Source organism: Bison bison, unplaced genomic scaffold, assembly GCF_000754665.1.
Source record: "Bison bison bison isolate TAMUID 2011002044 unplaced genomic scaffold, Bison_UMD1.0 scf7180017864487, whole genome shotgun sequence".
In the NCBI taxonomy this organism is placed as follows: domain Eukaryota; kingdom Metazoa; phylum Chordata; class Mammalia; order Artiodactyla; family Bovidae; genus Bison; species Bison bison.
This window is the reverse complement of record NW_011495047.1, coordinates 230,297-257,587: the sequence shown is the minus strand read 5'-3', so window position 1 is coordinate 257,587 and position 27,291 is coordinate 230,297. Positions and strand designations below refer to the sequence as shown.

The following is a 27,291-nucleotide window of genomic DNA, read 5'->3' as shown; positions in this document are numbered from 1 at the left end:
TTCTGGGTTTTCCACTCCATCGTGGCAGTCTGTTGGCCTCCCAGCGTTCTTCCTTGCTGCTCTGCTCTTGCTGGTTTTCCCCACCTGGTTCCCGAGCTCCCTCGGCCTTCTGCCTAGCTCATTCTCCCTCTGCACATACCCCTTTCTGCCCAGTTCCATCCTTAAACTCTTCTTCCCTCAACCTGGGCCCCTTCCCCGACTCAACTTCTATACGCCTTCATCCTTATTTCCACAGCCCCATCCCGCCCACTCTCCCCAAGCCCATCATTGCCGCCCGCATTTCCCTCTTCTGAATCCTAGACCCAGTAATCGCTCCCACTCCCAACTCCATTTTCCATCTGTTGGCTTCGTTATGTCAGGTCCTTTTCCTCGGTCTCATTTATGCTTCTACCAAGCCCCATCTCCTTTTCTGTCCAGCATGTCGACTTTTTCTGCAGTCTTGTTTAATCTTTTCCCCCAAATCCTCTCGCTTGGAAAGTTAAATTTTCACCACTTGGCCATCTTCCTCCCAAATCATCCTCAGGTGCTTTGTAGGAGATAATTGCACTTCAGTTTCCTCTGCCACAATTGATGTGTTCTTGTTTTTTCTTCTCTAGCCCTTTTCTTTTCGCTTTTAACATTTTTATAAAAGAGTCCTATTTGGATTTTGTTTCACTCCTCCCCTACCTTAAGTGTTGTTAGTTGTATCTTCTAGACAAAACTGAAGAGGAAAAAAAAAATAGGCTTGTGTTTTTTTTCTCCAACACAGTTTAGCCCTTGACAAAATTATGATTTTAATACTGAAATTTCAGGGTTGCTGAAATATGTGTGGGAAGGTCAGCATTAAGATTCAATAGGCTGATTTTCAAAGATGAAACAATAATCATTTATGTAGTTTAACAATTTAAACAATAAGTTCCTCTCCTTGGTCATGAAGGTAAAGTAAAAAAGACTGGAGCCTGACTGCTCACTTGGCTCTTCCTTTCCTGTTGAGGGGAAGTTGTCTCCTGGCACTGAACAGTGCTGGTTTGGAGGATGAGATGATGCAGACAAAATGAGGTAGTCTTCCTTCTCTTCCTGTACAAATATCCCACTGTGTTGCTGAAACCTACTACGTGGACCTCTTCCAGAGCTCTTATTTGTGGATAGCTGTCCGACCGTTGATCTTTGTGGAGTGGTGGGGAGGCTGGGTCCCCGTGCCACTGTTTTGATCTCCTTCCTTCAAAAATACTTCATTTTCACTTTTTTCTTTTTATATAATCTTTTGTTTTTTTCCAGTTACCAAAAAAAAAATCTGTTGGTTGTAAAAAAGAACAACAACATAATTCAGAAATGTATAGAACAGAGAACATTCTCCAAAGCAGTCTTTTTGTGCACGTGTTTGCATGCTTGTAATTGTAGTATGTGTATAATTTTATAAGCTGCTTTTCTGGGCTTATTAAATCATAAACATTTCCCCCAGATTGCTACATGGTCTTCAAAACAAGTATTTTAATAGCTGCATAATAGCCCATTAAGTGAGCTTTCCATCATTTGCTCCTGCTTGTCTTTTAGATTGCTTCTCATGTTTTGGTATATTGTAATTAACATTGTAATTGTCAGCCTTGGGCATATTGTTCTTTCCCATGATTTTGGATTATATACTCAAAGGATGGAGGGTGGAATTATTGAGTTTGACTTTACATCCATAATATCCATTTGCTTTCCAAAGAGTTACAATATATTAGTGTCACTGTAGCAAGAGGGCCTTTCATTTCAGGTAAGAAATCATTTCACAGATTTGGATTGTTTTGGTTCTGTGACTTACGACCACCAGATAAGATAGTACAAAATTAGGAGTCTACATAAAGATATTTTAGTTTTTTTGTGGCAGGTGAGCTGATAATTAAAATTGGATGCTCAGTAACAGGGCTTTAAATTTTATTTTAAGCTCAGGCTGCTGCCTCCCGCCTTGTTCCTGGCCACGTGTTTTAGCTTAAAATACAAGAAGCTTCTCATGTAGGTAAAATTTTTGATACAGGGTTTGTGGATGTTTATAAGTAAAGGTTGAATCTGATACCTTTGGAAGTTAGCTCTTCTACCTAACAAATACTTGTTATATCATGACACACTTCTTTTTTCCTTCAGAAAACAGCATTTCATAGAAGCCAGACTCTGGGCTACAGGAATGGCTATGCAGTTGTTCGACGTCCAACAGTTGGGATTGGCGGGGACAGGCTCCAGGTCAACCAGCTGTCCCAGGCTGATCTGGATGAGCTGGCCAGCAAGATCCCAATCCTCACGTATGGACAGGCCAGGCAGGCCCCGCCTGCAGCGTTTGTTCCTGCACATGTGGCTTTCGACAAAAAGGTATCATCTGGGATCAAAGGGTACCCCTCAAATTCAGATTTCTGAGAGCCAGCTGTTTGCAGAAAAGTCAGTAGTAAACCACAGGCTTTCCAGATTCTCTGAGGAAAAAATTGTTCAAATGCCTCAACCCTTAGTCATAGACAGCTGGACTCAGGATTGAAAGACTCTTTCTTTACTCAGGAAGCTGATTACAGAAAATAATTCCCTGTAGATGTCCCTGAAATATTTTCTAAATACTGTTTTAAAAAGTTGGCATGGGGTGGTTCTGAATTCTTGAGTTCGTATTGCTGTGTTTACCTGTTTGATGTGTTTTCCACATTTTAAAAGTCCTGTATTCTGCAGTAATGACAAATTCTTAATCTCTGTGAAATGCAAAATATCATGAAAATGACTTCATCTATTGTCGGTTTTTGTCTGTTTCTGTAAGTTTTTGTTTTTCAGGAAACATTTCAGATTTGTCGTAACTGAACCAAAGGGTAGTATAACATTTTTGTTTTATTTATTCTTATGCTTTTGTAATGTGAGTTTTATTTCCATCTGTTAACATTTCCATATCTTTCTTGATTTTCCTTGTCAGTGAGCTTTCTCTTTTCACTAAGGTAAGGTTGTCCTAACCCTGGCCATGCAGCAGAATTACTGACGGGACTTTTAAGAAACTTGGGTGTCACCCCAACCCTTCATTGATTCTAATTCCCCAATGATGTCTATATATAACTGAATGTGACAACTACTAATCAGGAGTTAACTGTCTTCATTTACTCCTGGCCTATATTACTTGTCTGTTTTCTTGGTCTTACAGAGTACTTATTGAAGCTAGAGGCAGAAAGGTACAAAATAATCTTGTGGAAATTTGCCATTTGCACTGGTAATCACTTAATTAGAAGCAAGTATTTTTTACTGTATCAGCCATAATCTATATCATCTCCCCTTCCCCATCTCAGCTAACTCATTTGATACAAACAGATTGACATGTGCTTTCCTAGGCTGAACCTAAACATCCCTTATCAGTGATACATGATTTTGTATGTCTTAACTTTGTTCTTGTGTCTCTTGTTTATTTACAGCTGTGAATGGCACTGCAAAGCCAATAGAAAAGGGAGAGGGCTGAAAATACAAGAGAGGAGTGAGACAGGCATTTTTAAGTTTGTGCTGTGTTAAGTCGCTTCAACTGTGTCCGACTCTGTGACCCTATGGACTGGGGCCCACCAGGCTCCTCTGTCCATGGGATTCTCCAGGCAAAAATACTGGAGCAGCCTGCCATGCCCTCCTCCAGGGGATCTTCCCGACCTAGGGATCAAACCCACATCTCTTAAGTCTCTGGCATTTGCAGGCAGGTTTTAACAGTTTATCAAGATATAAATGGTTATGTTCAATTTTTACTGAAAACAATAGCAAATAACTATTGTAAACTAGAAAGTGAAAAAGTATTAATGAAATTCAAAGAGAGAAAATTGTGCCTAATAGGAAATAAGCTTATTTTTTGTTTTTCTATGTAATTTTATGCTAATTGTCATTACTTAATTTATACTTTTTAAATACTGCAATTCATTTCTTTAAAGATAATTGTTGTGAAAAGAATATTTACATTTTTTCTATTCATGTTACTTGGATCATCATAATTTCTTGATAAATAATTCTTACATAGATTATAAAGTAGAGTAGTTAAATGCATGGTTTTGAACCTAAGTTTTTGTTTTTTGTTTTTTGCAATAATTACAGGTTCTGTGAATTAAATCAGAGTTTAAATTTTTTGAGAATACCAAGAAATCCACTTCATAGCCAAGATATGTGTCCATATTTTGGACATTCTTCATGCCATTCCTCATGATTAGAATATAACTGAATATAATGGCACCCCACTCCAGTACTCTTGCCTGGAAAATCCCATGGACGGAGGAGCCTGGTAGGCTGCAGTCCATGGGGTCACTAGGAGTCGAACTCGACTGAGGGACTTCACTTTCACTTTTCACTTTCATGCACTGGAGAAGGAAATGGCAACCCACTCCAGTGTTCTTGCCTGGAGAATCCCAGGGATGGGGGAGCCTGGTGGGCTGCCGTCTATGGGGTCACACAGAGTCGGACACGACTGAAGCAACTTAGCAGCAGCAACGATCTCTTACACAGATGATAAAGACCAGGACTTGTCCAGGGAATGCCTGCGTCTTCCCCTTTGCTCCTGTGCCATTCTCATCTTTCCCCAGGCTGACTTCCCACTCTGTGGTGTTCTTCTTCTTTCATCTTTTCATCCTGCTGCCATTTCACTCAGGGGACTGCTTCTCTACCTAGGGTCATACCATCCTGTCTTAAAAACAAGACAAAACAAAAAAAACCCTACCTTCTTTCTGCTTGGTTTATTCCTCAAAGCACAGCTCTGAGAACATCACTTCTTTAGGAAAATGTAACCACTACCCAGCTACTCTGGCCTACAGTGGTCACAATTCACAACTGTAAGCACAAAGATAGATTAGGATTCATTTGTACTGATCATGTGACATAATTCTATAAGGTTTGCTTTTAAATAACTCATTAACGTTTTAAAAAATAGAATGCATAAAATCCTGATTATTTGAGCCTTTAAAATGTGGTGTGTGTGTATGTATCTTTTTCCTGCCTCCCATTCTGAGGCCAACTTTCTGTTGCCAAAGGTATCTGTATCCCCTCCACCATAGAAAACAGATGGCTTGGGAAGCTGGGTATGCTCCAGGGTTCAGTGTGTGTTCTTCTCCTTTGTCTCTGCTCACTCCTTGACTCCAGACTCTTACCTTGAAATGTCCTTTACATGATGAACTGTGTCCTGAATTCTAGATGAGTTACCCGTTTGACATCTCCTCTTGAATGTTTAGTGAATACCTCAAAAGTAAACATGTTCAAAACCAAACCCCTAATTTTGTTTCCTCATCCCCAAAATATGCTCCACTACAGTCTCCCCCGTATCAATTTGATTGTAGTTCCATTTTTTTCAGTTGCTCAGGTCAAAATGTTTGAGTCATTTTTTTTTTTTTCCCTAATGCTGACTTCTTTCTCCAAACCCAGCTGTACATCTCAAGTCGTCTCCTTCGGTATTAACTGTGCTGTCACTTAAATTCAGTAAGCCTAAATTCGAGCCCCCTATCTGCACTGCCAAAGTCATCTTCTCAGATAAATCTGTGTAAGTCTGTGGTTCAAATACTGACTATTATGTACATGAATGACTGATCATGTCTTCATTTCATTCTTTGCAGTTGCTGTAAAATGTTACTTTAAAAGGATATTCATATTTGGCTTTTACTGTATGATTGTTTTGCTTTAAACATTCTGCTATATTCATCCATTTCATCTTTTTGTTATGAGTTTTAAGGCCCTGACTCCATTATATTCATATTTCTGCTATGCAGTTGCCCATTCTTTTTTGGTTTTTATCTTATTCTTCCACAGTAAACATTATACATTATTTCATCTCCTCCTCCATTGAGCCATAATTGTGTCTTCGCTAAAAAGTCTCCTTGGTTTGTTCCCCTTGTTTTAATAGAGTTGGGTTTGGGTTAACACTCTTACTTCCCTGAAACATCATTCTAATATGTTCTTGCCTTGAAAAGAAATGTTAAAAATAGAATAATAGACACTTTAAAATCCCATTTTGTGTCATTTTGACTTTACACTGATGCTGCTGCTTCCAGAAGACCTGGGATTTGGTCCATCTGGGATGGTTGTTTCTGAGCACAAAACAGGTATTTACAAGCCACCCAAAGATGTTGTGATGGATGGTCAATTTGAGATTCATTCATATAAGTCTCTAAGAATGAATATGTCATTAATATATGTTTACAAGGCACCCGACTTCTAAAGAAATGGACTTGAGATTCGTTTTCATTTTGAAACCAGAAGTCGTTGTCCAAATTTCTTATCCTTTTCACAAATTTGAAATGGAATTTTGGACGTTGAAATAAGGCTAGTAGAGTTAAGTCTTTAAGGAACACATTAGTAAGCTGTCTACCCCTATTTTGAGTATTTAGTTCAGAGGTCAGCAAGCTTTTTCTGTGAAGGGCCAAATAATAAATATTTGGTCTTTGCAACTGACTTAGTCTGCTTGAGCTGCCATAATAAAATACAGACAGACAGGTGGCTTAAACAATAGAAATTAATTTTCCCACAGTTCTGGACACTTCAAGTCCAAGATTGCTGTTGATTTGGTTTCTGGTGAAGGCTTTCTTCCTGCCTTTCAGGCAGCTGGCTTCTTGCTGTGTCCTCGTACGGCCTTTTCTCAGTGCGGGTGTGCTGAGAGGGAGAGAGCTCTCTTCCTCTTCTTAGAAGGCCACTAGTTCTGTTGGATTGGGGCTCTACCCTCAGGACTCATGTAATCTTACTTAGCTCCTTAGCACCTTATCTCCAAATATAGTCGTGTTGAAGGTTAAATTTCCAACACTGCATATCGTGGAGGTGGGGACGTAATTCAGTCCGTAGCAGCAGTCCAACTACTCAGCTCTGCCCTTATCGTGGGAAAGCAGCCATTAGCAATTATATGTTATGTTGTATAGTTCCCAATTGTTTTGAAATTTTGTTCTCCTTTTGATTTTGCGACCGTTTAAATGTATTAAAAACTGTTCTTAGTTGCAGGTTCTATAGAAATAGACAGCAGGGGCAGATTTGTCCCATGTTCATAGTTTGGCAGCCTCGGAATTACAAGGTGGGAATGATGAGTATTTGAACCTCCCTGAGTGATTCTCGGCGTGAGAAGAGACTTGTTATTTTTTGATGAGACACTAACACACCATTTCTCCCACCCTTCTGTATTACAGGTGCTTAAATTTGATGCCTATTTCCAAGAAGATGTTCCTATGTCAATTGAGGAACATTACAGGATCCGCCAAGTGCACATTTACTACTATCTAGAAGATGACAGCATGTCCGTCATAGAGCCTGTCGTGGAAAACTCTGGGATCCCTCAAGGAAAGTTAATCAAACGCCAGCGCCTCTCCAAGAATGACCGGGGAGACCACTACCATTGGAAAGACCTAAACCGAGGAATAAACATCACGATTTATGGCAAAACTTTCCGCATTGTTGACTGTGACAAGTTCACACAGGTATAGTATGTGTTTTGGGAAGTTTTGGTGTCTGAGGCATTGTTCTAATCTATGAGAGAATACATGTCACTTATCAGGGTAAGAGGAGGGCACTGACCCTCTGTCCTGAGTGGATTAATATGTAGGTTAACTTGGCATTTGTATATGTCATATGTGGCATCATGGGCATCCCAGGTGGCACTAGTGGTAAGAGCCTGCCTGCCAATTCAGAAGATGTAAGAGATGCAGGTTCGATCCCTGGGTTGGAAAGATGCCCTGGAGGAGGGCACGGCAACCCACTCCAGAGTTCTTGCTTGGAGAATCCCAGGGACAGAGGAACCTGGCGGGCTACAATCTATAGAGTCTCACAGAGTCAGATGTGACTGAAGCGGCTTAGCACACATGTGCCATCACTGCATGGTGACATCGTCTTTTTCATGATGACATTGGTACATATCCTAGATGGATATTTGAGTAATAAAGTTAAACTCCCATTGTGGCTGAATCATTTGGTTAGAAATCAGTTCACATGCCAGTTCAGATAGAGAGTAGTGGAGCTGGTACCCTTGAAGGGATAGAAATATGAAAGAGACCTTGGGCAATTTAGCTTAAGTCTGGATTTACAAAAATAGCACCATCTCTACTAGCAGATATGAGCCAAAAGTTTTTTGTGTGATTTGTATTTTTTTGGAACTCATACTTGCTGTATACTAGGGAAACTTGGTATCTAAAAAATTCCTGGAATAAAACCATTTTTAAAGAAAAACACATATTGGGAAAAATCTTTATTTCTCTATTTCATATGTAATGGATTTTTGACACCTTTAATTGTAGAGAGAGAAAAAAAAGCAAAAGAGAGCACTTTCTTTAGCACAAAGTGTAGGTATTAGTAAATAATTGCAAATTTGCTTTAGCAAAGATACAGTTCCTAAATTTTTTATGCCTTTAATCCCATGTGACATAATGCCAAATGTAATTAAGTTTTACCATGCACTGAGCCCCTATGAGTTCACTCATTTATTATTTTTTTAATTAGTAATTTATTTAGCAAATACTTAATGCCTGCTGAATGCCAGGCACTGTTCTAGGTGCCAGGTATAAAGATTTGCCCTTATAGAACTTATTACATTCTGGTTGGAGGAAACAAATAATAAGCAAACAAATGTTTGTCAGATGCTGCAAAGAGCTATGGAAGGAACTAAAGAGGGGAAAGGGGTTGGAGTTGGAGGGGGTGCGGTGTGTGAAGGCTGGCCAGGGAAGGCCTCACTGATGAGATGTCTCAGGGGCAGGACCTCAGGGCAGTGAGAGAGGGTGCCATGGCATCCGTGCTGCCCTGAGAGCAGCCAAGAAAACCATAGAGAAGGTGGAGGTACCAGACCATCTCTGAGAGACCGTCCCCCTCAAATGGGTCTTGATATCTCTTTCTGGTTTTGAAGTCCATTTTATCATAGGTAGTTCCAGGATTGTGCCACCAATGAAAAATTATGAAGTGTTGTATGAATTTGAGGTATCACAATTGTTTTTCCAGTCACATCTTTACAGTTTGAACATTTGCAAGTTGATCCCTGAGCTGTTGATCTAAGCCAGTTGTAGTCACTTCTCATTAATAATGGTAGTTACATGCAGTACAGTCTTCACAGACACTGAATTAACGAATACTGAACCATTGCTCCTACAAGAAATGCAGAGTTGGGTTCCTCCAAGCCTGTGGTCAATACACAGTCTTGTTCTGTGTGTTGTTCTGTTTACAGATTATTGTTGATTCATTAACATTGAGGTCTTGGCCAACAGCACTATAAGTCATGCCTGAATGAAGCTTAGCTGACACTTGTAATTTTTCCGTAAGGTACATCACATCTGCCTTTTCTTTTTTGTAGTAAAATGTAGGTAACATGAAATTCAGCACTTTAACCATTTTTAGATGTACTGAGTACTTATTGTTCGTCTTGTACTGAGAACATGAGACAGCACCGTAGCACTAAGGTTGGGGGCCACTTCAAACTGCAGAATCGCCTACAGAAAGCAAATAAGTGAGAAAAAGTGGCTGGCCCCAAATAGACTGAAAAGGACGTTCGAGGAAAAGGACTGAAACAGGCAGAACTTCCCAGTGTTCGACCTCAGCTGAGAGTGTGCATCAGACAACTCAGAATTCCCACTGCTCCATGCTCGGCTGAAAAGGACCACAAAGCTCCACAAGGGTTGATTGAGTTGATAAGGTTGAGCAGGTAAACAAATACAGAAATTTGTGGAAGCTGAAGTTCTCATGACTGATAGACAAGAGCTGAGTGTTTCAGGCATTGATGATTAGATTATGTTTTTAATAACTGATCTGTTAGAAGTTGGCTCCTATAATAGTCTGAAGTTTGTCCACATCTTACCTGATTTGATGGTTTTCGCCCTGGCTAGACCTATGAGTGAATAAGAAAGGAAACTCTTTACAGTATGATTTGGACAAGGCACCATCTCTGTTCACACACATCATCATCACCATCCATTCTCACCCCCTCCTCAGGGCTCTGCATAAATGGTCCCATAGACAGAGTGAGCTGAATGTGAGATTCCGGGCCCTAGGAATAGCAAGGAAGCAGCAGCGTTCCCAGACCTAACGGGGTCATCCAGGGTCCACAGGTTGTCTGGTGACCACGGGCACCTTCCTGGAGCATGGTGCCAGTAAGAGACTAGGCTTTGAACGCCTGTGTTGGCGGGCTGCACCTGGGCTTCGAGCATCTGTGCAGAGACGTGGGGAGTCTTGCTCTTTTCAGGCCCACCAGCCTGTGTCTTAGTTTCCTGTCTGGGGGAATTCCCTCCCCTACTTGTCTCTTCTGCTCTCAAAGACACTCCCTTCTCTCTGCTCCTCCAGGGACACTTTAGAATAACCACTTCAAAGAGCTTAGGCTTTTTTCTAAGAGACAGGAAGAATAGTCAACTTCAGGAAGCTTCTACATTCCTGCCAAAACTTTAAATACTAAGATTACAAGCTAGTTAGCAGAACTGATACTAGAGCCCGTATATTCTGGCCCTGAATTCTGTACATTTTGTATGGAATTGTCCAAAAGCAAACCACACAATTCCCCAAAGAAACCCACATTAATTTCCAGTTCCAGAATGTAAACAGATCCCAGGAAATTGTTTTTGAGTGTGTGTGTGTGCTTAACAAAAAAATTTGTTGTGCTTTTAAGAAGAATTGAGTTGTATTAAATATATAGTGACTTAAAATAATACATATTTGCTCATAATCAGCAAAGAAATTCAAGATCACATCGAGTTCAGATGGCTTTCTTTAACTTTTTCTAGTGAGATTTGAGCCCTTGATTCATCTTTCCTGTTTGATTGAAATATTTTTTGGTCTGAAATAACCAGTGGGTTTGCTTTCTTTTCCTTTTTTTTTTTTTTTGTGGGAAGTGCTTAATCATATATTTGTTTTAATTGAGATGGAAAGCTGGGAATTTGATTTCAGCTTAACTTTCCCTCGTGCTGCTTGCCGCTATGTGCTCTATGATGAGCTCAGTCCCGTCCGACTCTCTGGGACCTATGGACTGTAGCCCACCAGGCTGCTCTTTCTGTGGAACTTTCCATGAAAGAATACTGGAGTGGGTTCCCATTTCCTACTCCAGGGGATCTTCCTGATGCAGGAATCGAACCTGCATCTCTTGGGTCTTCTTTATTGGCAGGCGGATTCTTCACCACTGTGCCACCTGGGAACCCCAGCTTGGCCCCATACCCGACATGAACTACATACTGTTCAGACTATGATTAGGTTCCCGATGTATAAGCATTATATAAGTGTGTATAAGCAATCCTAGTGTTTCCTCTGTTTCTGGGCACCTAAATCTAATTGATCTGAATTCATATTTGGAGCCAGTTACCTTGCCACCACGTCTTACATTTTTACTTAAGGTAATTATCAGTTATTGTCTGCATTACAGAATTGGGTCAGTCGGAGGCTTGGTACTGCTAAGACATGCTCAAGCTTTAAACTAATGGTTAATGTGGACAGTGGCTTAGAAATTCTTATTATATTAGTGTTTATTTTTATAGCATCACTTAGCACTTACTTTCAGAAGCTTCAAGAAGGATAATCATTATTAATTTTGAATTACGTAGGTATTTTTGGAAAGTCAAGGAATTGAGCTAAATCCCCCAGAGAAGATGGCGCTTGATCCTTACACTGAACTCCGGAAACAGCCTCTCCGTAAATATGTAACCCCAACGGACTTTGATCAACTCAAGCAGTTTCTCACCTTTGACAAACAGGTAGGTGAGTGAGCTAGTAGGTTTGTTCCCAAAAGCGGCACTGCTTATTAGCAAGCTGTCTTGGTAGGTGTGTATTTTGAAACATTACATCTGTATTTTAACTGGTCAGGTACACTGCTCTCTTTCTGGGGTTACAGGTACAGGAATCCCTAGGTTTCATATCAGAGATTCAAAGAAGATTGTGAAGTTAAGTCTTATGAGTTCCACCAAACTTCTCTCTTAAAGTAATTCCTGAGCACCATCTGTTCCCTAACTTTACATTTCCAGCCGCCCACTTCTTTTCCTAAACATGAATTAATCTCCAAGAATCCTTTGGAAAACCTTGAGTGAATTATATTGGGATGTTTCAAAGCTATTGCATGTATGTAGGTTTCTAATGTTAAAATAGTGATTTCAAAGCATTCCCATTGCAGATGCTTCCTTGTTAAATGTTATAATACATTGATGTTTGAGTACAGAATGTTCTGGGTATTTTCCAACTCTGTTCCAGCCTGTCTTCCCCCTTGTGAGCTGGTGTACAGAGCAGATCCGAGTCTTCTCTTCTCTGTACTAAAGGGAAAGAGAAAACAGCGAGATCACCCTCAGTGCTTCTCTGCTGCTGTTTCTCTCAGAAATGTAATTCTGTTTAGTATAGAAAATTTTACCTAGCACTACCAAATTCTTTTAAGAACATTCTTTAAACCAGTCATATGACTGTTACTCTTTTGTAAAGATTCTGTTTTTGAGGTTGACAGAACTAAAATACTGATTAATAAATGAAAATTCTTTCCATACTAATTATATACAAACCATTCACGTGTATCTTTATTAATTACGTATAAACCACTGAATGAAGGGCCCACTGCTCTTTTAATTCAGCTTTTCTTTCACTGACTAATATTTTGGATCAAAATGAATCCTTTCTCAGCACAAGCTTATAAGCCTATTACTTAATATTTTCCAGCTGTTGACATCTGGTTTATAATTTCAGATGTTTTTGTATCTTTGGTGAATACTTTTTTTTTAATAACCATCTGAGATTACTTCATAGTCTTTCTAGCTAATCTTTTCATCACTGATACATAAATGCCAAAGTAGCTAAGTTAAACTCTCCCTTTGTGGAATTTTTTCTTTAAGTCACTGCTTTGGGTTCCTCAAAGGTTCTTCGATTCTATGCCATCTGGGATGACACAGACAGCATGTTCGGTGAATGTCGGACCTACATCATTCATTACTATCTTATGGATGACACGGTGGAAATTCGAGAGGTCCACGAACGGAATGATGGGCGAGATCCCTTCCCCCTCCTGATGAACCGCCAGCGCATGCCCAAGGTTTTGGTGGAGAATGCAAGTATGTGTGATTCAATTTATCCTCTATTAATTGGGACCTTTTCTGGATCTCAGAGGAGTTACTCAATCATGTGATCATTCCCTTTACACTTGGGAGATGCCTGCTGTGTTCTGTAGGCTTTTCCGTAACTTCCCTCCGTTACTGGCCCCTCAGTCCAAGCTTGTCTCTGAAATGATCTGGCAGAGATGATTGATACCCAGATCAAGGGACCAGAACCAAAATAGCAGTGGGAGATTTATTTAAGTGTGGAAGGGCTTCTGAGCCATTTCATGTCAGGCTTTTAGTGCTTTTCTGAAACAGCCTTGTTTTCATTCAGAGGCACAGCTTACCATTTCCTTAGGTGTGCTTTGGACTTTGCTTCTCACCTCAACCACTTCCCAATCAATCAGGAAGTTTCTGTGTGGAATAACTTCAGGTGGTAAAGACACGTCTCTGATTCGTAAAGGTGGATCCCCATTTTATCAGCCCCTGGTCTGTCTTTGCTGGTATAAAATAACCTTGTGAATTGGAGTAAGAATGCAAACAGAATGCAGCTGAGACTTGCTGTCTGTCACTACTTCTCTGGAATAAGTGAACTTGCTTTAGTTATTGACTTAAGAGTTTAAGAATTTTCTCTTGCAAGAGTGTCATCTTGGTCACATGTACTGACCAATGTTTGGATAGATGACAGAACTCTGTAAATACTTTCATTGTTTTTATCTTTTTTTAACTCTGTTTTTTGGAACTCAGAGATAAGAAATTCCAGGTATTGAGCCAAGAGGTTTGTCTCAGGTTATAAACAAATCGGCAGTCTGAAGGCTAAATCCAGCCCACCCACATGTATTGCTGGGTCTGCGGAGTGTGTTTTAAAAATGCAGAGTTGTTTAGGGGCAAGGAGGTAGAGATTTCCATCACTTGGAGAGTGAAAAGTCAAAATGTGGTGAAAATACACCTTGATAAATATGTAGTTGTTAGAAACAATAAACAAAATATACAAGAAAGCGAATGGGTGCATCTTAAATGCATACTGCTGTGTAGAAAAAAGAAAACAAGATGCATAGTGGAATACCACTTACATAAAGTAAAACACAAAACGGTGTAAATAGTACATACAAAACCAGAAAGCAGTTCGTTAGAATGGTGGCCTGTGAGGCAGAGGAGAATGAGACTGGGGAAAGGGGGATAAAAATGGTCATCATTTTTAAATTAAGAGTTAACTTTAAAACCCTCTTATTTTAAGAAGTGAGAATAAGTGCTTTAACAGCTTCCATTCTCAGACAGCAATAACTGGATTGGCGCCTTGTTCAGCTTAGTCCAGCTGCTGCCTGCTCTGTTCTGCTTAGCTCCCATAGCACCCTCCTAGGGTTCTGTGACATTGGACTGTGTACTAAGTTTGGCCTTCCAGGTGCTTAAATGAGCTGAAATGCCTGCCATCTGGAGCTGACAAGCGTTAGAGTTATGACTGAGAGGCAGAATGGGAATGTATTCCGGGTAGCATGAAGAAGGGTCAGTAAACCTCATGAAGTCACTCTTAGGTTCCTTGTTTGTCTGCCTCATCAATGTGACCTATGTGTAAACTTTTCAACACGTAATCATCTGCTCCTATAACTTCCCAAATTCTAACAAAATTTCCATCAGAGGTAGATGGAGAGGTAGCCAGGTGACCTACGTATGGTCCCTTGAAAAGATAGGAGACATATGTTTTTGTGAAAGTTACAATTAGTCTTGTGGTAGCAGGACAGAAAAAGCTAAGCTCCGATCAGCTAAATAATTTCTTTAACTGGAAAAAGAAATGGTGTTAAAGCATCTGATCGACTTCCAGAGGCCTTTATCTAGTGGGTAGTTCTTATTGAATTCAGTTAAACAAGAGTTAAATATCTGCTCCGAGAACCATGTCATGTGCTAAGTGCTGTGGAGGATAAGATAAAATTGCTCCAGACCTAGAATGCCTGTCCTTCAGGCACTTTCAGTGGCTGGGGAGACAAGTCATATACACATTCAGAGTGCTTAAACAGTAACACGGGTGCCCCAGGTGATCTGATTCCTGATTCGCGTGTCATGTAGACAGAGCTCAGAACAACGGGTGTGAGCTAGAAAGACCAAAGAAGCCTTTACAGGAGAGCCTTTACAGGGTTAGGTTAGTAAGACCTAACCCTTACTTGGAAAAATCTTATATACAGAAAGAAAATGATTCCAGAAGTAAAAATCTGAGATGTAAGAAGCAGTAAAGAAAGAAAATGGTAAAATGTAGGTGAATCTAAATAAACACTGACTATACCCGCTGAAGGCATAATGTTGAATTTAAAGTGAAAGTGAAAGTCGCTCAGTTGTGTCTGACTCTGCGACCCCATGGACTGGACAGTCCATGCAGTTTTCCAGGCCGGAATATTGGAGGTACAGCTCCCTCCTCCAGGAGATCTTCCCAACCCAGGGACTAAACCCAGGTCTCCTCCTTTGCAGGTGGATTCTGTACCAGCTGAGCCACCAGGATTGAATTTAAGGGCTTAAGAATATCAAGATAAAATTAAAGTCTATGACAATAATGATATTGGAGCAGTGTTAGGATTAAGAAAACAACAGGTTTTGAAAAGTGGGTATTTTTGTGGATTATTTATTTTCATCGAAATAGAATTAACTTACAATACTATGTTGGCTTCAGGTGATCTGATACTTGTATACATTACAGAGTGATCACCAGGATCTGTCTAGTTACCATCTGTCACCATACAGACTTATTACTGACTCTATCCCTATGCTGTACCTTACATCCCTGTGACTCATTTTACAGCTGAAGTTTGTATCTTTTAATCTTCCTCCTCAGTTTTACACTCATCCCATCACCCCGCTCCCCTCTGGCAACCACCAGTTAGTCCTCTGTATCTCTAAGTCTGTTCTTGTTTTGTTAAGTTTATTCTTTTATTTTACTTTTTGTTGTTGTTGTTCAGTCGCTGAGTCTTGTCCAACTCTTTGTGACTCCATGGACTGCAGCATGCCAGGCTCCCCTGTCCTTCACTGTCTCCTGGAGTTCTCAAACTCATGTCCATTGAGTCAGTAATACTGTCTAAACCTCTCATCCTCTGCCTCCCCTTCTCCTTTTAACCTTCAGTCTTTCCCAGCATCAGCGTCTTTTCCAATGAGTTGACTCTTTGCATCAAGTGGCCAAAGTTTTGGAGCTTCAGCTTTAGCATCAGTCCTTCCAGGGAGTATTCAGGGGTAATTTACTTTAGGATTGACTGGTTTGATTCCTTGCAGTGCAAGGAAGTCTCAAGAGTTTCCTCTGGCACCATAGTTTGAAAGCATCAATTCTTTGGTGCTTGGCCTTCTTTATGGTCCAACTCTCAATAGCTTTGGCTTTATGCACCTTTGCTGTCTAGGTTTGTCATAACTTGCCCTCCAAGGAGCAAACATCTTTTAATTTTATGGCTTCAGTCACTGTCCACAGTGATTTTGGAGCCCAAGAAAATAAATCTGTTACTACTTCCCCATCCATTTGCTATGAAGTAATGGGACCAGATGTCATGATCTTAGTTTTTTGAGTGTTGAATTTTAAGCCAGCTTTTTCATTCTCCTCTTTCACCCTCCTGAAGAGGCTCTTTAGTTCCTCTTCACTTTTGACCGTTAGAGTGATATTATCTGCGTATCTGAGGTTGTTGATATTTCTTCTGGCAGTCTTGATTCCAGCTTGCAATTCACCCAGTCTGGCATTTCACATGATGTGCTCTACATATAAGTTAAATAAGCAGGGTTATAGTATTTAGCCTTGATGTATTCTTTCTCCAGTTTTGAACCAGTCAGTTTTTCCATGTCTACTTTTTAGATCCCACATGTAAGTGAAATCGTACAGTATTTGTCTTTCTCCAACTTAATTCACTTAGCCTAATAACTCTTTAGGTCTCGCCACGTTGTGGAAAACGGCAAGATTTCATTCTTTTTTATGGCTGAGTATATTCATTGTATGAATGGATAATGAAAGAGAAAGACAAATATGATATGATATCATTTATGTGTGGAATCTAAAATAAGACACAAGTGAACCTCTTTGTGAAATAGAAACAGACTCACAGACATAGTGAAGGCTGATTCTGTGTTTGGAAATCTGTTGATTTCCCCGGATGAACAGATTACTGGAACCATCCACACTGACTGTCCCTGCCTTCTACCACAGGATCACACTGGCCTCACAGCATTGATCACAATTGCAATGAAACCGTTTTGTGTGTGTTTAGAGTCTGCCGCCCCAAACAGAGTGTTGCCTCCATCAAGCCAGGAATTTTATCCATATTATTAATTGTGGTCACTAATAATTTGTTTGTTGAGTGGATAAATGGGTGAAAGTGAAAGTCGCTTAGTCGTGTCCAGTTCTTTGGGACCCCATGGACTATAAAGTCCATGGAATTCTCCAGGCCAGGATACTGGAGTGCGTAGCCATTCTCTTCTCCAGGGGATCTTCCCAACCCAGGGATCAAACCCAGGTCTCCTGCTTTGCAGGTGGATTCTTTACCAGCTGAGCCACAAGGGAAGCCCAAGAATACTGGAGTGGGTAGCCTATCCCTTCTCCAGTGAGTCTTTCCAACCCAGGAATCGAAGTGGGTTCTTCTGCATTGCAGGCGGTTTCTTTACCAACTGAACTATCAGGGAAGCCCCCAAATGGGTGGGCAGTTAAACTAAATGACTTGGATCCCCCCACCCGAGATCCAGTACTGTCTTTATAGAAGGATGTTTATTCTTTTCTCTTGTGATGATTCCTTCTAAGCCTTAATTCTACTGAGATTAGTGACCCGTGGACAGAGGAGCCTGCCTGTCCATGGGGTTGCAAAGAGTCGGACACAACTGAGCGACTAACACACACCCAACAGGGATATTGGAAGCCTAATATGGGAGAGAAACTTTACAGAAACCATCTGGGCCATTATTTATGGGTCCCGTTCACAGATAGAAATACACAGCCCTGTGTTCTGCTGGGAGCGTGGAGGAGTCACTGACCCTCCATCAGAGTTGAAGCCCACACCTGCTCTATTCTCAGGATTGCCCGGCTGTTGTGTGTCTATCTTTCTTCCCATCCTCATTCCTTTTTCTCTCTCCTCTTTCTGCTGTCTTTTGTTAGAGAACTTCCCTCGGTGCGTGCTGGAGATCTCCGATAAGGAGGTGTTGGAATGGTACACGGCCAAAGACTTCATCGTCGGGAAGCCGCTCACTATACTCGGGAGAACTTTCTTCATTTATGATTGTGATCCATTTACTCGGCAGTATTACCAAGAAAAATTTGGAATCTCCGATTTACCACGCATTGATATGAGCAAGAAGGAACCGCCTCCTATGAAACAGGTAATGGAACACTGGCTCTGAGGGTAGTGAGAGAGTTAATCTTCTGATAGAGGACTTTAAGGACAAAAGGGGCTCTTATATGAATACCCAATTAAAAATGGGCAAAACATGAAATAGAGCAGTTCACAAAAGCAGAAATACAAATGGCTAATGAACATATGGAAAGACCCTCAACTCATCATCAAAGAAATAGAAATTAAAATACTGAGGTTTAGGATTTTTGATTTAAAAAGACTCAACAGCATCCCATGTTTGCCCTGATGTGATGAAATAAGCTTTTTCCCAGACTGCTAATAGGTGACCCAGTGAGGAAATCTCTGAAAGACCGTTTGTTATCATTTTAACTTTTCCAAAATAAAAATATTACATATCTCTTGACCCAGAAAATCTGGTTTGGGGATTATAAAAAGATAGGTGTAAGGACCTGTATTGTAGCATTGTTTATAATGTGTTAGAACATTGGCCGAATAAATTATAGTATATCCATCCATACAATTAGAAGACTGTAAGTCTCGTTAAAAAAAAAAAGAGGAAGTCTGTGTATATTAGCATGAAAAAAATGTCCATAACATTTTTAAGGGAGTGTGAATACATGATGTGGCACTAATTTCTGTAGATTACTGTATACAACATCTGCTTCCGTCACTGAGGAAAAGACCCGGAGGAATGTTTCCCCAGACGATCTACAGTTGTTAGTTCTCCAGTGGGCAGAAGGGAGGGAAAGAGGGAAGTGGGAGATGACCAGGGACCTGTTTTTTATACTGTGTGGTTTTAATTTCACTTTCTATACCAAGCTGTATATTACCTTAATAATTTTTTAAACTTTTTCATTAAATTCCAGACCCCTAAGATTTCTTTCTTTTTTTTTTTTTATTTGCCTATTTATCAAACCTTTCACTTAAAAGTGATTGGGAGACAAAAAAAAAAACCAAAACCTAATTAATTGAAGATGTTGGAAGATGGTGTTCTTTAATTGCAGTTTTGCTGTCCTTAAAAATCAGGCAGAACCCCAGACTTCAGTTCTGTGCACCTCAAAGTCCACTGTGATCTGAGAGTAAGTTCATGGTGTCTTTAATGCAGCAAAATAGTAATCTAGTAGACTTGGGCCTTCAGAATGGCTCAGCCACGTGTTTTAGAGTTTGAAGTAACAACTGCGTGTTTTCAGAATTACACAGCCAATTCCAGAAGCATCTCGAGTATCAAGGCCCACGTGTCATAGACCAAAGGCACTGTGCCATTACACCTGTCTAGGGGAAGAACAATTCACACAACTTCTGTGTGTGTTGCTCGTGTATAAAATAGTGTGCGAGCATCCATGGCTCTTCTTTATTTTGCCAGCATGTGTGTAAAATTATGTCAGCGGCTTCTTTTCAAAAGACAGTGATTGGAAGGATGGAATGATTGAGTTCCTCCAGCCTGGCCGCTGCTTTACCCACAACTCTTGGCCCGAGCCGCTTGCGTATCTGCTGAGTTACAAGGGTTCTGTGTCCTGTTTTATCCCCTGGACTTCTGCTAATGCTTGAACCACTTTTGCATCATTTCTTTACATGGCTCTCTCTCACCTCTCGCAACTTAGTGTAGGCCTTCTTTCTTCCAAGAAGCAAGTACCTTTAAGCTCTCCTCAGTCATTACCCCTTGGCCATCTAAACTCTACAAGGTGAGTGGGGACACAGAGATGGGAGGCTAGCAGTTTCTAGAGGCACCAAGCCAGCGTCAAGCCAATCTGGCAGGGACAGAGCCCGATATGAAGTGCGTATATTTGATTTGAGAATCGTGACCTTCAGATCAGGAGTAAGTCCACATGGATCCAGAGGCCACATGAGCTAGATCTCAGACTCAGTCCATCTGGAGACATGCTGGTAGGGAGGAGGAAGAAGCCAGGGCCAGGAGGGCCCATCTGCCATGGAGCCAGCCTCTGAACACGTTTAAAGGATGAGGGGCTCTCAGATTTTGTGTGTGTGTGTGTACATGTTAAAAACAAAAAAAACCCTGGGCAGGAACTCTGGAGGGTGGGTCATTGGAACAGGGGTATCTGTGAGTGGTGGTATCCACAGAGGAATAGCTCTAGTTTGGAACAGGACCCACGCAGCAGCTTGGCATATGATGGAGTATGGGAAGCACAGTACCAGGGCCGCAGGCGGAAGGGCTGATATCTAGAGAAGGCCTGCATCCCAAGAGGGGAAATGAGATTCGATTTGAGGGAAATAGGTGGAAACCTGTTAAAACACAAAAGGAATTTGGCAGGAAGGTGCTCAGAAGCTTACCTCCCTATTTCAAAACCCCTTAACCTCCCCTGCACCCCCCGACCAGGTTGCTCTCACTGTGTATTGGAATTAGATAGTGCCACTGCATTTCTGCTGCTTACAGGTAAGTTAGAGCTTAGCATGTGGGCAGTGCTATGGGCAGCTTAGCATGAGGGACTTTCAATCAAAGTTGCTCTGTCCATGGCAGCTTATGTATTCACTGCCTACTGGTTTTGCATATGGGACCAATTAGTCTTTGTCCACTTACTGGATCCGCTAATCACACTTCCCTGGTGGCTCAGACGGTAAAACCATCTGTCTGCAATGTGGGAGACCTGGGTTTGATCCCTGGGTTGGGAAGATACCCTGGAGAAGAAAATGGCAACCCATTCCAGTATTCTTTCTTAGAAGATCCCATGGACAGAGGAGCCTGGCAGGCTACAGTCCATGGGATCACAAAGAGTCGGACACGACTGAGCGACTTCACTTAACTTAGTCACATTCCAGCCATGCAGATCATATTAATCACATACAGCCCAGGGGTGGGTGAAGGATCAATGTTCTAAGCACTTCACCTTGAATGAACATAACAGAGTCCATGGTTTTTGAGGGAGTCCCCATTATAGATGGATCAGGGCTCATACAGACTAATTTGTTAAACTTGCTGAATACAATATGTTTGAAGATTTGGGGAAGGTGTCTACAGGTGAAAGCATGGTACGAGCAAGTTTGCTGAGAAAGCAGTGCAAAAAGGAGTCAGAGAAAAAGAATTCAGCTGAAGTCTGCCTGGCATTGATGAGAGGGAGGAAACCTCTGAATTATTAATACTTAAGTTTTTGACAAATCCCAGCATCCTGTAGTGGTACCTTCAGCCCTTTATGGAACCTAAGTTCACGACAAACATAAGTTCACCCTGTACTTCCACACTTACCAAATAATCTTTGCATCTGGAATTCAGTTCCATGAGTTTACTTCTTCACCAGGAAAGGGGAGTCCTGGGTGGACAGTGAGGGGGTCTGAGTTCTCAGTAAAGTATGACTGTCATTACTATGAGGCAATAATCAAGAAATAAAAATATCAGAAGTATGGAGGTTAACAGGAAAAAAAGGAGCATGAACCAAGCCCTGATGCCTCCACCCCACCCTAGCTCCACCACACCAGAAAATGGTTTCCAGATCTGCCAGGCGGAGACCTACACCCCAGAACAAAGAATTCACAGGCCCCTGGGCCTTCCATGCCGCAAGTCCATGAGTACCAGGGCTGGGGAGCAGGGCAGGGCTCTGCCATGGCGGTAGGGGTCAGTGGACGTCAGCGATGTCTCAGCCCAGTCTGGAGGGTTATTCTGTAGCATCATGAGTCACTTGTGTGAGCAGTGATCAAGGGCGTAAAGTCTATAAAGAAGAACGGAATATGTGATATGTTGTTCTTTCCGATTGCATTTGAATATGTAGAAATTACTTTTAAATATTTTCCAGACTTTAAAAAGAAACTTACAGTTACCTTTAATGAAATTTTAAAAACAAGCGGCATCTGCTTTATTTCTTGCTTCCTTTTTTTCTTCAGGAGTTGCCTCCCTATAATGGTTTTGGCCTAATTGAAGACTCTGCTCAAAACTGCTTTGCTCTCATCCCAAAAGCTCCCCAAAAAGATGTTATTAAAATGCTGATGAACGAGAACAAGGTGCTTCGTTATTTGGCCACACTGGTGAGGACAGTGTTTGTATCCTGAGGTTCTGCTGTGTCTCAGTGCTGTGCACGGTTGTCCGTTTTGTCTGTAAGCTAGAGAGTAACAGCTGTCGGAGTCATGTTGAACTCTAGCCTTCAGGCAGGGTGGACGGCATTAAGCATGGTGCTCCCGAACCAAGACCTAGCTCAAGTCCTATCTGCTTTCAGAATCTCTCGGAAATCATTAATCTCTCCTCGCTAGCCCTCACATTTTGACCGACTTTTTGGCCTTTTTTATTAAGCAGTGAAAGCCTTGACTTATATTCAAAGTATCTGTCTCTTTGTGTGCCTTTCCAGTGAACTGTCATTTCCTTGACAGTAGGGACCATGTCTTTTATATTCATTAAATGTAACAAATGGAATCGTACTAACTTAATAGGTAACTTTGGGAAGTCATATGTTTAGTGGCTAAGAGGTTTGGAAAGAGACAAATTTAGATCCTGAATGTTCCACTCAGTGGCTGAATTGCCTGAAGCAAATTACTGATAAGAATTCAAAGGATAATGTCTCTAAAAATAGAAAAGAAAAACAGAAATAGAAATATAAGTGTTTTATTTAGAAATGTAGACATAAATAGCAGAAATTGACATGTTACTCTGGCAATAGAAATGTGTTTGAAAAATGAGAACATAGTTAACTGATACATTTTTTGAAATGTTGAACAAAGCTTTGAAATGAGAGTTCTAGCAAATTCTAGGCCAATTAGAACACTTCACACTGTAAGAATTCTGGTAAGGCAGAAACCAACACGACGTAAAGCAATTTTCCTCTGATTAAAAAATAAAATAAAAGAATTCTGATTAATGAAGGTTTTGCATTGTTGCTAAGTCCTTTGAGTTACTATTAAAGTTCAGTAGGTTTGTTGAATTATAACATAGTAATTGTGAATTCCTTGAGGGCAGGGGTAGTGTCTCTTTAGACTTTGTAGGCACTCGATAATTATTGGTTGAGTTGGTAAATGAGTTTATTTACACATACACTGTCCATGAGTCAGGCAATATAATGTTTTACTCATTTTATGTTTTGAAATATAAGAATCACAGAGGTTAATTGGTGTGTCCCAGGTCTTACTGCTTAGACAGAGGCAGAACTGGAACTCAACCTAATGAAAACTCTCAAGTTGAAAAGATACATGCACCCCAGTATTCACAGAAGTACTGTTTAAAATAACCAAGACATGGAAGCAGCCTAAATGTCCATCACCAGAGGAATGGATATAAAGAAGCTGTGTGGAAGGGTGTGTGTGTGTGTGTGTAATGGAATATTACTCAGCCATAAGAAAACTATGGAATAATTTGCAGCAACATGGATTGACCTAGAGATTATCATATAGTAGAATTTCAATGAACAAGCCTGGAAGAGAAGAGTGAAGTAGAAAATTAGCATTATGCACACCCCACAGTAAATTTGTTGCTGACCAGATCCATCAACAGATGCTAAAATTAGTGGGAAAATCTTTGGGGAAAAACACGATTTTCATATTTTGCAAGTAGACAAGATCTCCATAGTTTGCAAGTATCTCCCTCAAGATATTTATTAACTGCAAAGGGAAAGATGGTGACTTCCTAGGAGAGAAACCTACCAGGCATCTTCTTAACCAGGTGATCAAGGTCAGCGTCACCAATAAAAAGACGTTTTGACATCATGGACTCCTTGATACGCACAGAAAAGGATCTTCATATATTTTCCTCCCCTTTAAAATTTTCTTTTTAAAATTATGTATAGAAATGGATTTGTGTAAAGCCATAGACTTTGCGTAATTACTTTAGTGTCCTTGAAGCTGAACATAATGTCAGCTAAGAGGTTTCAGACTAGCCACCTTTGGATAGAATATAGCCCATATGTTATCTCTGGCCTGCCTGGTGCTTTTAAAGAGTTGAAGTCAACATGTTAAAGTCAGGGATTTAATATAGTAATCCATATTTCTATCTTCTCATGAAAAACTGGAAGATCTAACAACACTGGGCCTGCATTCATTCCCACAGGCAGCAGTCAACTGGTGTGAGTTGGGGCAGCTTCCCTTAGGTGCGGTGTACCCTGTCCAGGCCTCCAGAGTCACCCCATACTGTTCATTCATATTATATTCCATATGTTGGGTTTATATTGTACCCTCGTCCCTGTAGGTGTTTTAGTTGGCGGCATCTGCACAGATCGTGTATCTTCATAATGTCCTCTTTTCTTCACCTTTCCAGGAATCCCCCTTCCCAGAAGACAAGGGCCGCCGGTTTGTCTTGTCTTATTTTCTAGCCACTGACATGATCAGTATCTTTGAGCCTCCTGTTCGAAATTCTGGTATCATTGGGGGCAAGTATCTCGGCAGAACTAAAGTTGTCAAACCAGGTTCCTCGGTGGAAAACCCTGTCTACTATGGCCCCAGTGACTTCTTCATTGGTGCTGTGATTGAGGGTAGGTCTCAGCAGAGTTCAGGCTTTCCTACTGGCTTTGTTGGGGATTTAACTGAGTGAACACTTGTAGGAGGCATTAGTCTGCAGTCCAGAAGTACATGTGGTTCAGTGTCGTAATGTCCTCCTTTATCAATTAAACTGTAAATTGGTTGCATTTGTTGGCTGTAGATGGAGACTTGGAGCTCCCTAAGCGCTGAGCAAACTAGTACACATTAGTTTGGAGAGCTATGTAAGGTTCATTAGTCTAGCTCACAAATACATGTCTGTGAAGTTTTACTCTTGGTTGCCTGGTAAAAACATAACCAAGCTAATGTATTTCTACCTTCTCCCCAGTGTTTGGCCACCGGTTCGTCATCCTTGACACAGACGACTATGTTTTAAAATACATGGAGAGCAACGCTGCCCAGTATTCACCAGAAGCACTCCTGTCGATTCAGAACCACATTCGAAAGCAAGAGGCTCCCGCACCAGAATTGGATGGGTATGTCTGACCATCTGAGATCCATTTTGAATTTGGCACAGTGAGATATTCAGGAAACAGTTCTTAACAAAATGAATGGGTAATCACATTTTAGCTTTTCAAATTTCCCTCACCAATGGAAATTCTTATACACAGGTGGTGGTGGTGGTTTAGTTACTAAGTCGTGTCCTACTCTTTTATGACCCCATGAACTATAGCCCGCCAGGCTCCTCTGTCTATGGGATTTCCCAGACAAGAATACTGGAGTGGGTTGCCATTTCCTTCTACAGGGGATCTTCCTGACCCAGAGATGGAACCCATGTTTCCTGCTTGGCAGGTGGTCTACACAGGTTACCTGGGTTTAATATAATAACTTGGGTTTCCTTGGTGCCTCAGTGGTAAAGAATCTTGCCTACCAATGCAGGAGACACCGGTTCAGTTTCTGGGTTGGGAAGATCCCCTGGAGAAGGAAAAGGCAACCCACTCCAGTATTAATGCCTGGAAAATCTCATGGACAGAGGAGCCTGGTGGGCTGCAGTCTGTTTTGGGACTCAAAAGAGTCAGACATGACTTAGTGACTAAACAACAATGATTAAGACAGTGGCTATAGGGGAGATGAGAGGAGGAGGCGGTACGGAGGATGAATGTTTCTGACCTGAGCAGTTGGAAAGGAGGAGTTGCCACCAACTGGGATGGAGACGTATATTGTAGGTAGAGGAGGGTTTTTTGGAGGTGGTGGGGTGGTGGGGATGTTTCAGTTTTGGACATACTAGGGTTTAAGATACCTTTAGATATTCAAGTAGAGTGATCAAGCAGGTGGTTGGACATATAAATCTGGAGTTCAGGTGAGAGGCCTATGCTGTGGGAGTTGTGGGCATATAAATGATATTTTAAGCCACGAGACTGGGTGAAATCTCTAAGGTAGTCGTTATAGACAGAAGAAAGAATAGCTCCAAGGATTGCACTCTGGAGTCCTCCAGCAGTAAGAGTTGCGAAGAGAAACTGGAGAACAGCTAGTGAGGCTGGAAGAAAGCTAGGCAGGTGTGTCCTGGAATCCAGGGGGAGGGTCCAGGCGTCTGGGATATCGTGATCCTTTTTGTCCCCATCATTTCCTCCTTTTGGGTCAGTGCGCCGGCCTTTGCTGGGGTCCTCTGGCTGCACGTCGAGTCTCTCAAACGGCAGTGGTGTCCACGTTCCCAGTCAGCTGGTTCTTCTCTAACTCCGCTGTGTTGGACCTGAATTCTCCTCTCTAGCTCTATCGCTTTTGGTTTTTTGCTGCACTCTCATCTTTGCTGTCAGAGTTCTCTCTTTCATCGTCCATTTTTGCAAACTGTCACTTGAGTTTATCCTTTAGAGAAAAGGAGGCAACGCAGCTACACGCTTTGCTATCTGTGTGTGGCTTCAAAAACACATGCCTGGTTACTAGTTACTGACAGATTTTGAAGAGAGGATATGCTTGTCATTGATTATGACACACATTTGCTATTTATACGGTGACTTGTGGGCTAGAAATCTGACAGTGAGTTTTCACTTTAGGCAGTAATTCACAGTTAATGAACTGTGGTAACTGAAAGTCGAACCATGTTGTTGAAGGACTGGGTTATTTAACTAGTGAACTGTGGTAACTGAAATTCATGCATATCTGAGCCATGTGAAGTCGTAATTGTCTGCACATCAATGAAGACAGTGATTCGCTCTCTCAGGTGAGGATTTAGCAACAAGTAGGGGGGACTGGAAGAAGCACAAGCTGGAATCAAGATTGCCGGGAGAAATACCAATAACCTCAGATATGCAGATGACACCACCCTTATGGCAGAAAGTGAAAAGGAACTAAAAAGCCTCTTGATGAAAGTGAAAGAGGAAGGTGAAAAAGTTGGCTTAAAGCTCAACATTCAGAAAACCTAGATCATGGCATCTAGTCCTATCACTTTATGGGAAATAGATGGGGAAACAGTGGAAACAGTGTCATACTATATTTTTTTGGGCTCCAAAATCACTGCAGATGGTGATTGCAGCCATGAAATTAAAAGACGCTTACTCCTTGGAAGGAAAGTTATGACCAACCTAGACAGCATATTCAAAAGCAGAGACATTACTTTGCCAACAAAGGTCCGTCTAGTCGAGGCTATGGTTTTTCCAGTAGTCGTGTATGGATGTGAGAGTCAGACCGTGAAGAATGCTGAGTGCTGAAGAATTGAT

General features: G+C 41.2%; 1 protein-coding gene across 1 annotated transcript in view; it reads left to right on the top strand.

The window, feature by feature from the left end:
• The window catches only part of EFHC1 (EF-hand domain (C-terminal) containing 1), a 39,229-nt gene that overhangs the window by 649 nt on the left and 11,289 nt on the right, over nucleotides 1-27,291 (top strand). Inside the window, exons 3-10 of the mRNA XM_010863017.1 lie at nucleotides 2,107-2,328; nucleotides 7,104-7,391; nucleotides 11,475-11,624; nucleotides 12,764-12,956; nucleotides 18,040-18,260; nucleotides 22,067-22,207; nucleotides 24,420-24,633; nucleotides 24,966-25,113. Of these exons, the coding sequence (XP_010861319.1) occupies nucleotides 2,107-2,328; nucleotides 7,104-7,391; nucleotides 11,475-11,624; nucleotides 12,764-12,956; nucleotides 18,040-18,260; nucleotides 22,067-22,207; nucleotides 24,420-24,633; nucleotides 24,966-25,113 (1,577 nt within the window). The remainder of the gene's footprint in view (nucleotides 1-2,106; nucleotides 2,329-7,103; nucleotides 7,392-11,474; nucleotides 11,625-12,763; nucleotides 12,957-18,039; nucleotides 18,261-22,066; nucleotides 22,208-24,419; nucleotides 24,634-24,965; nucleotides 25,114-27,291) is intronic.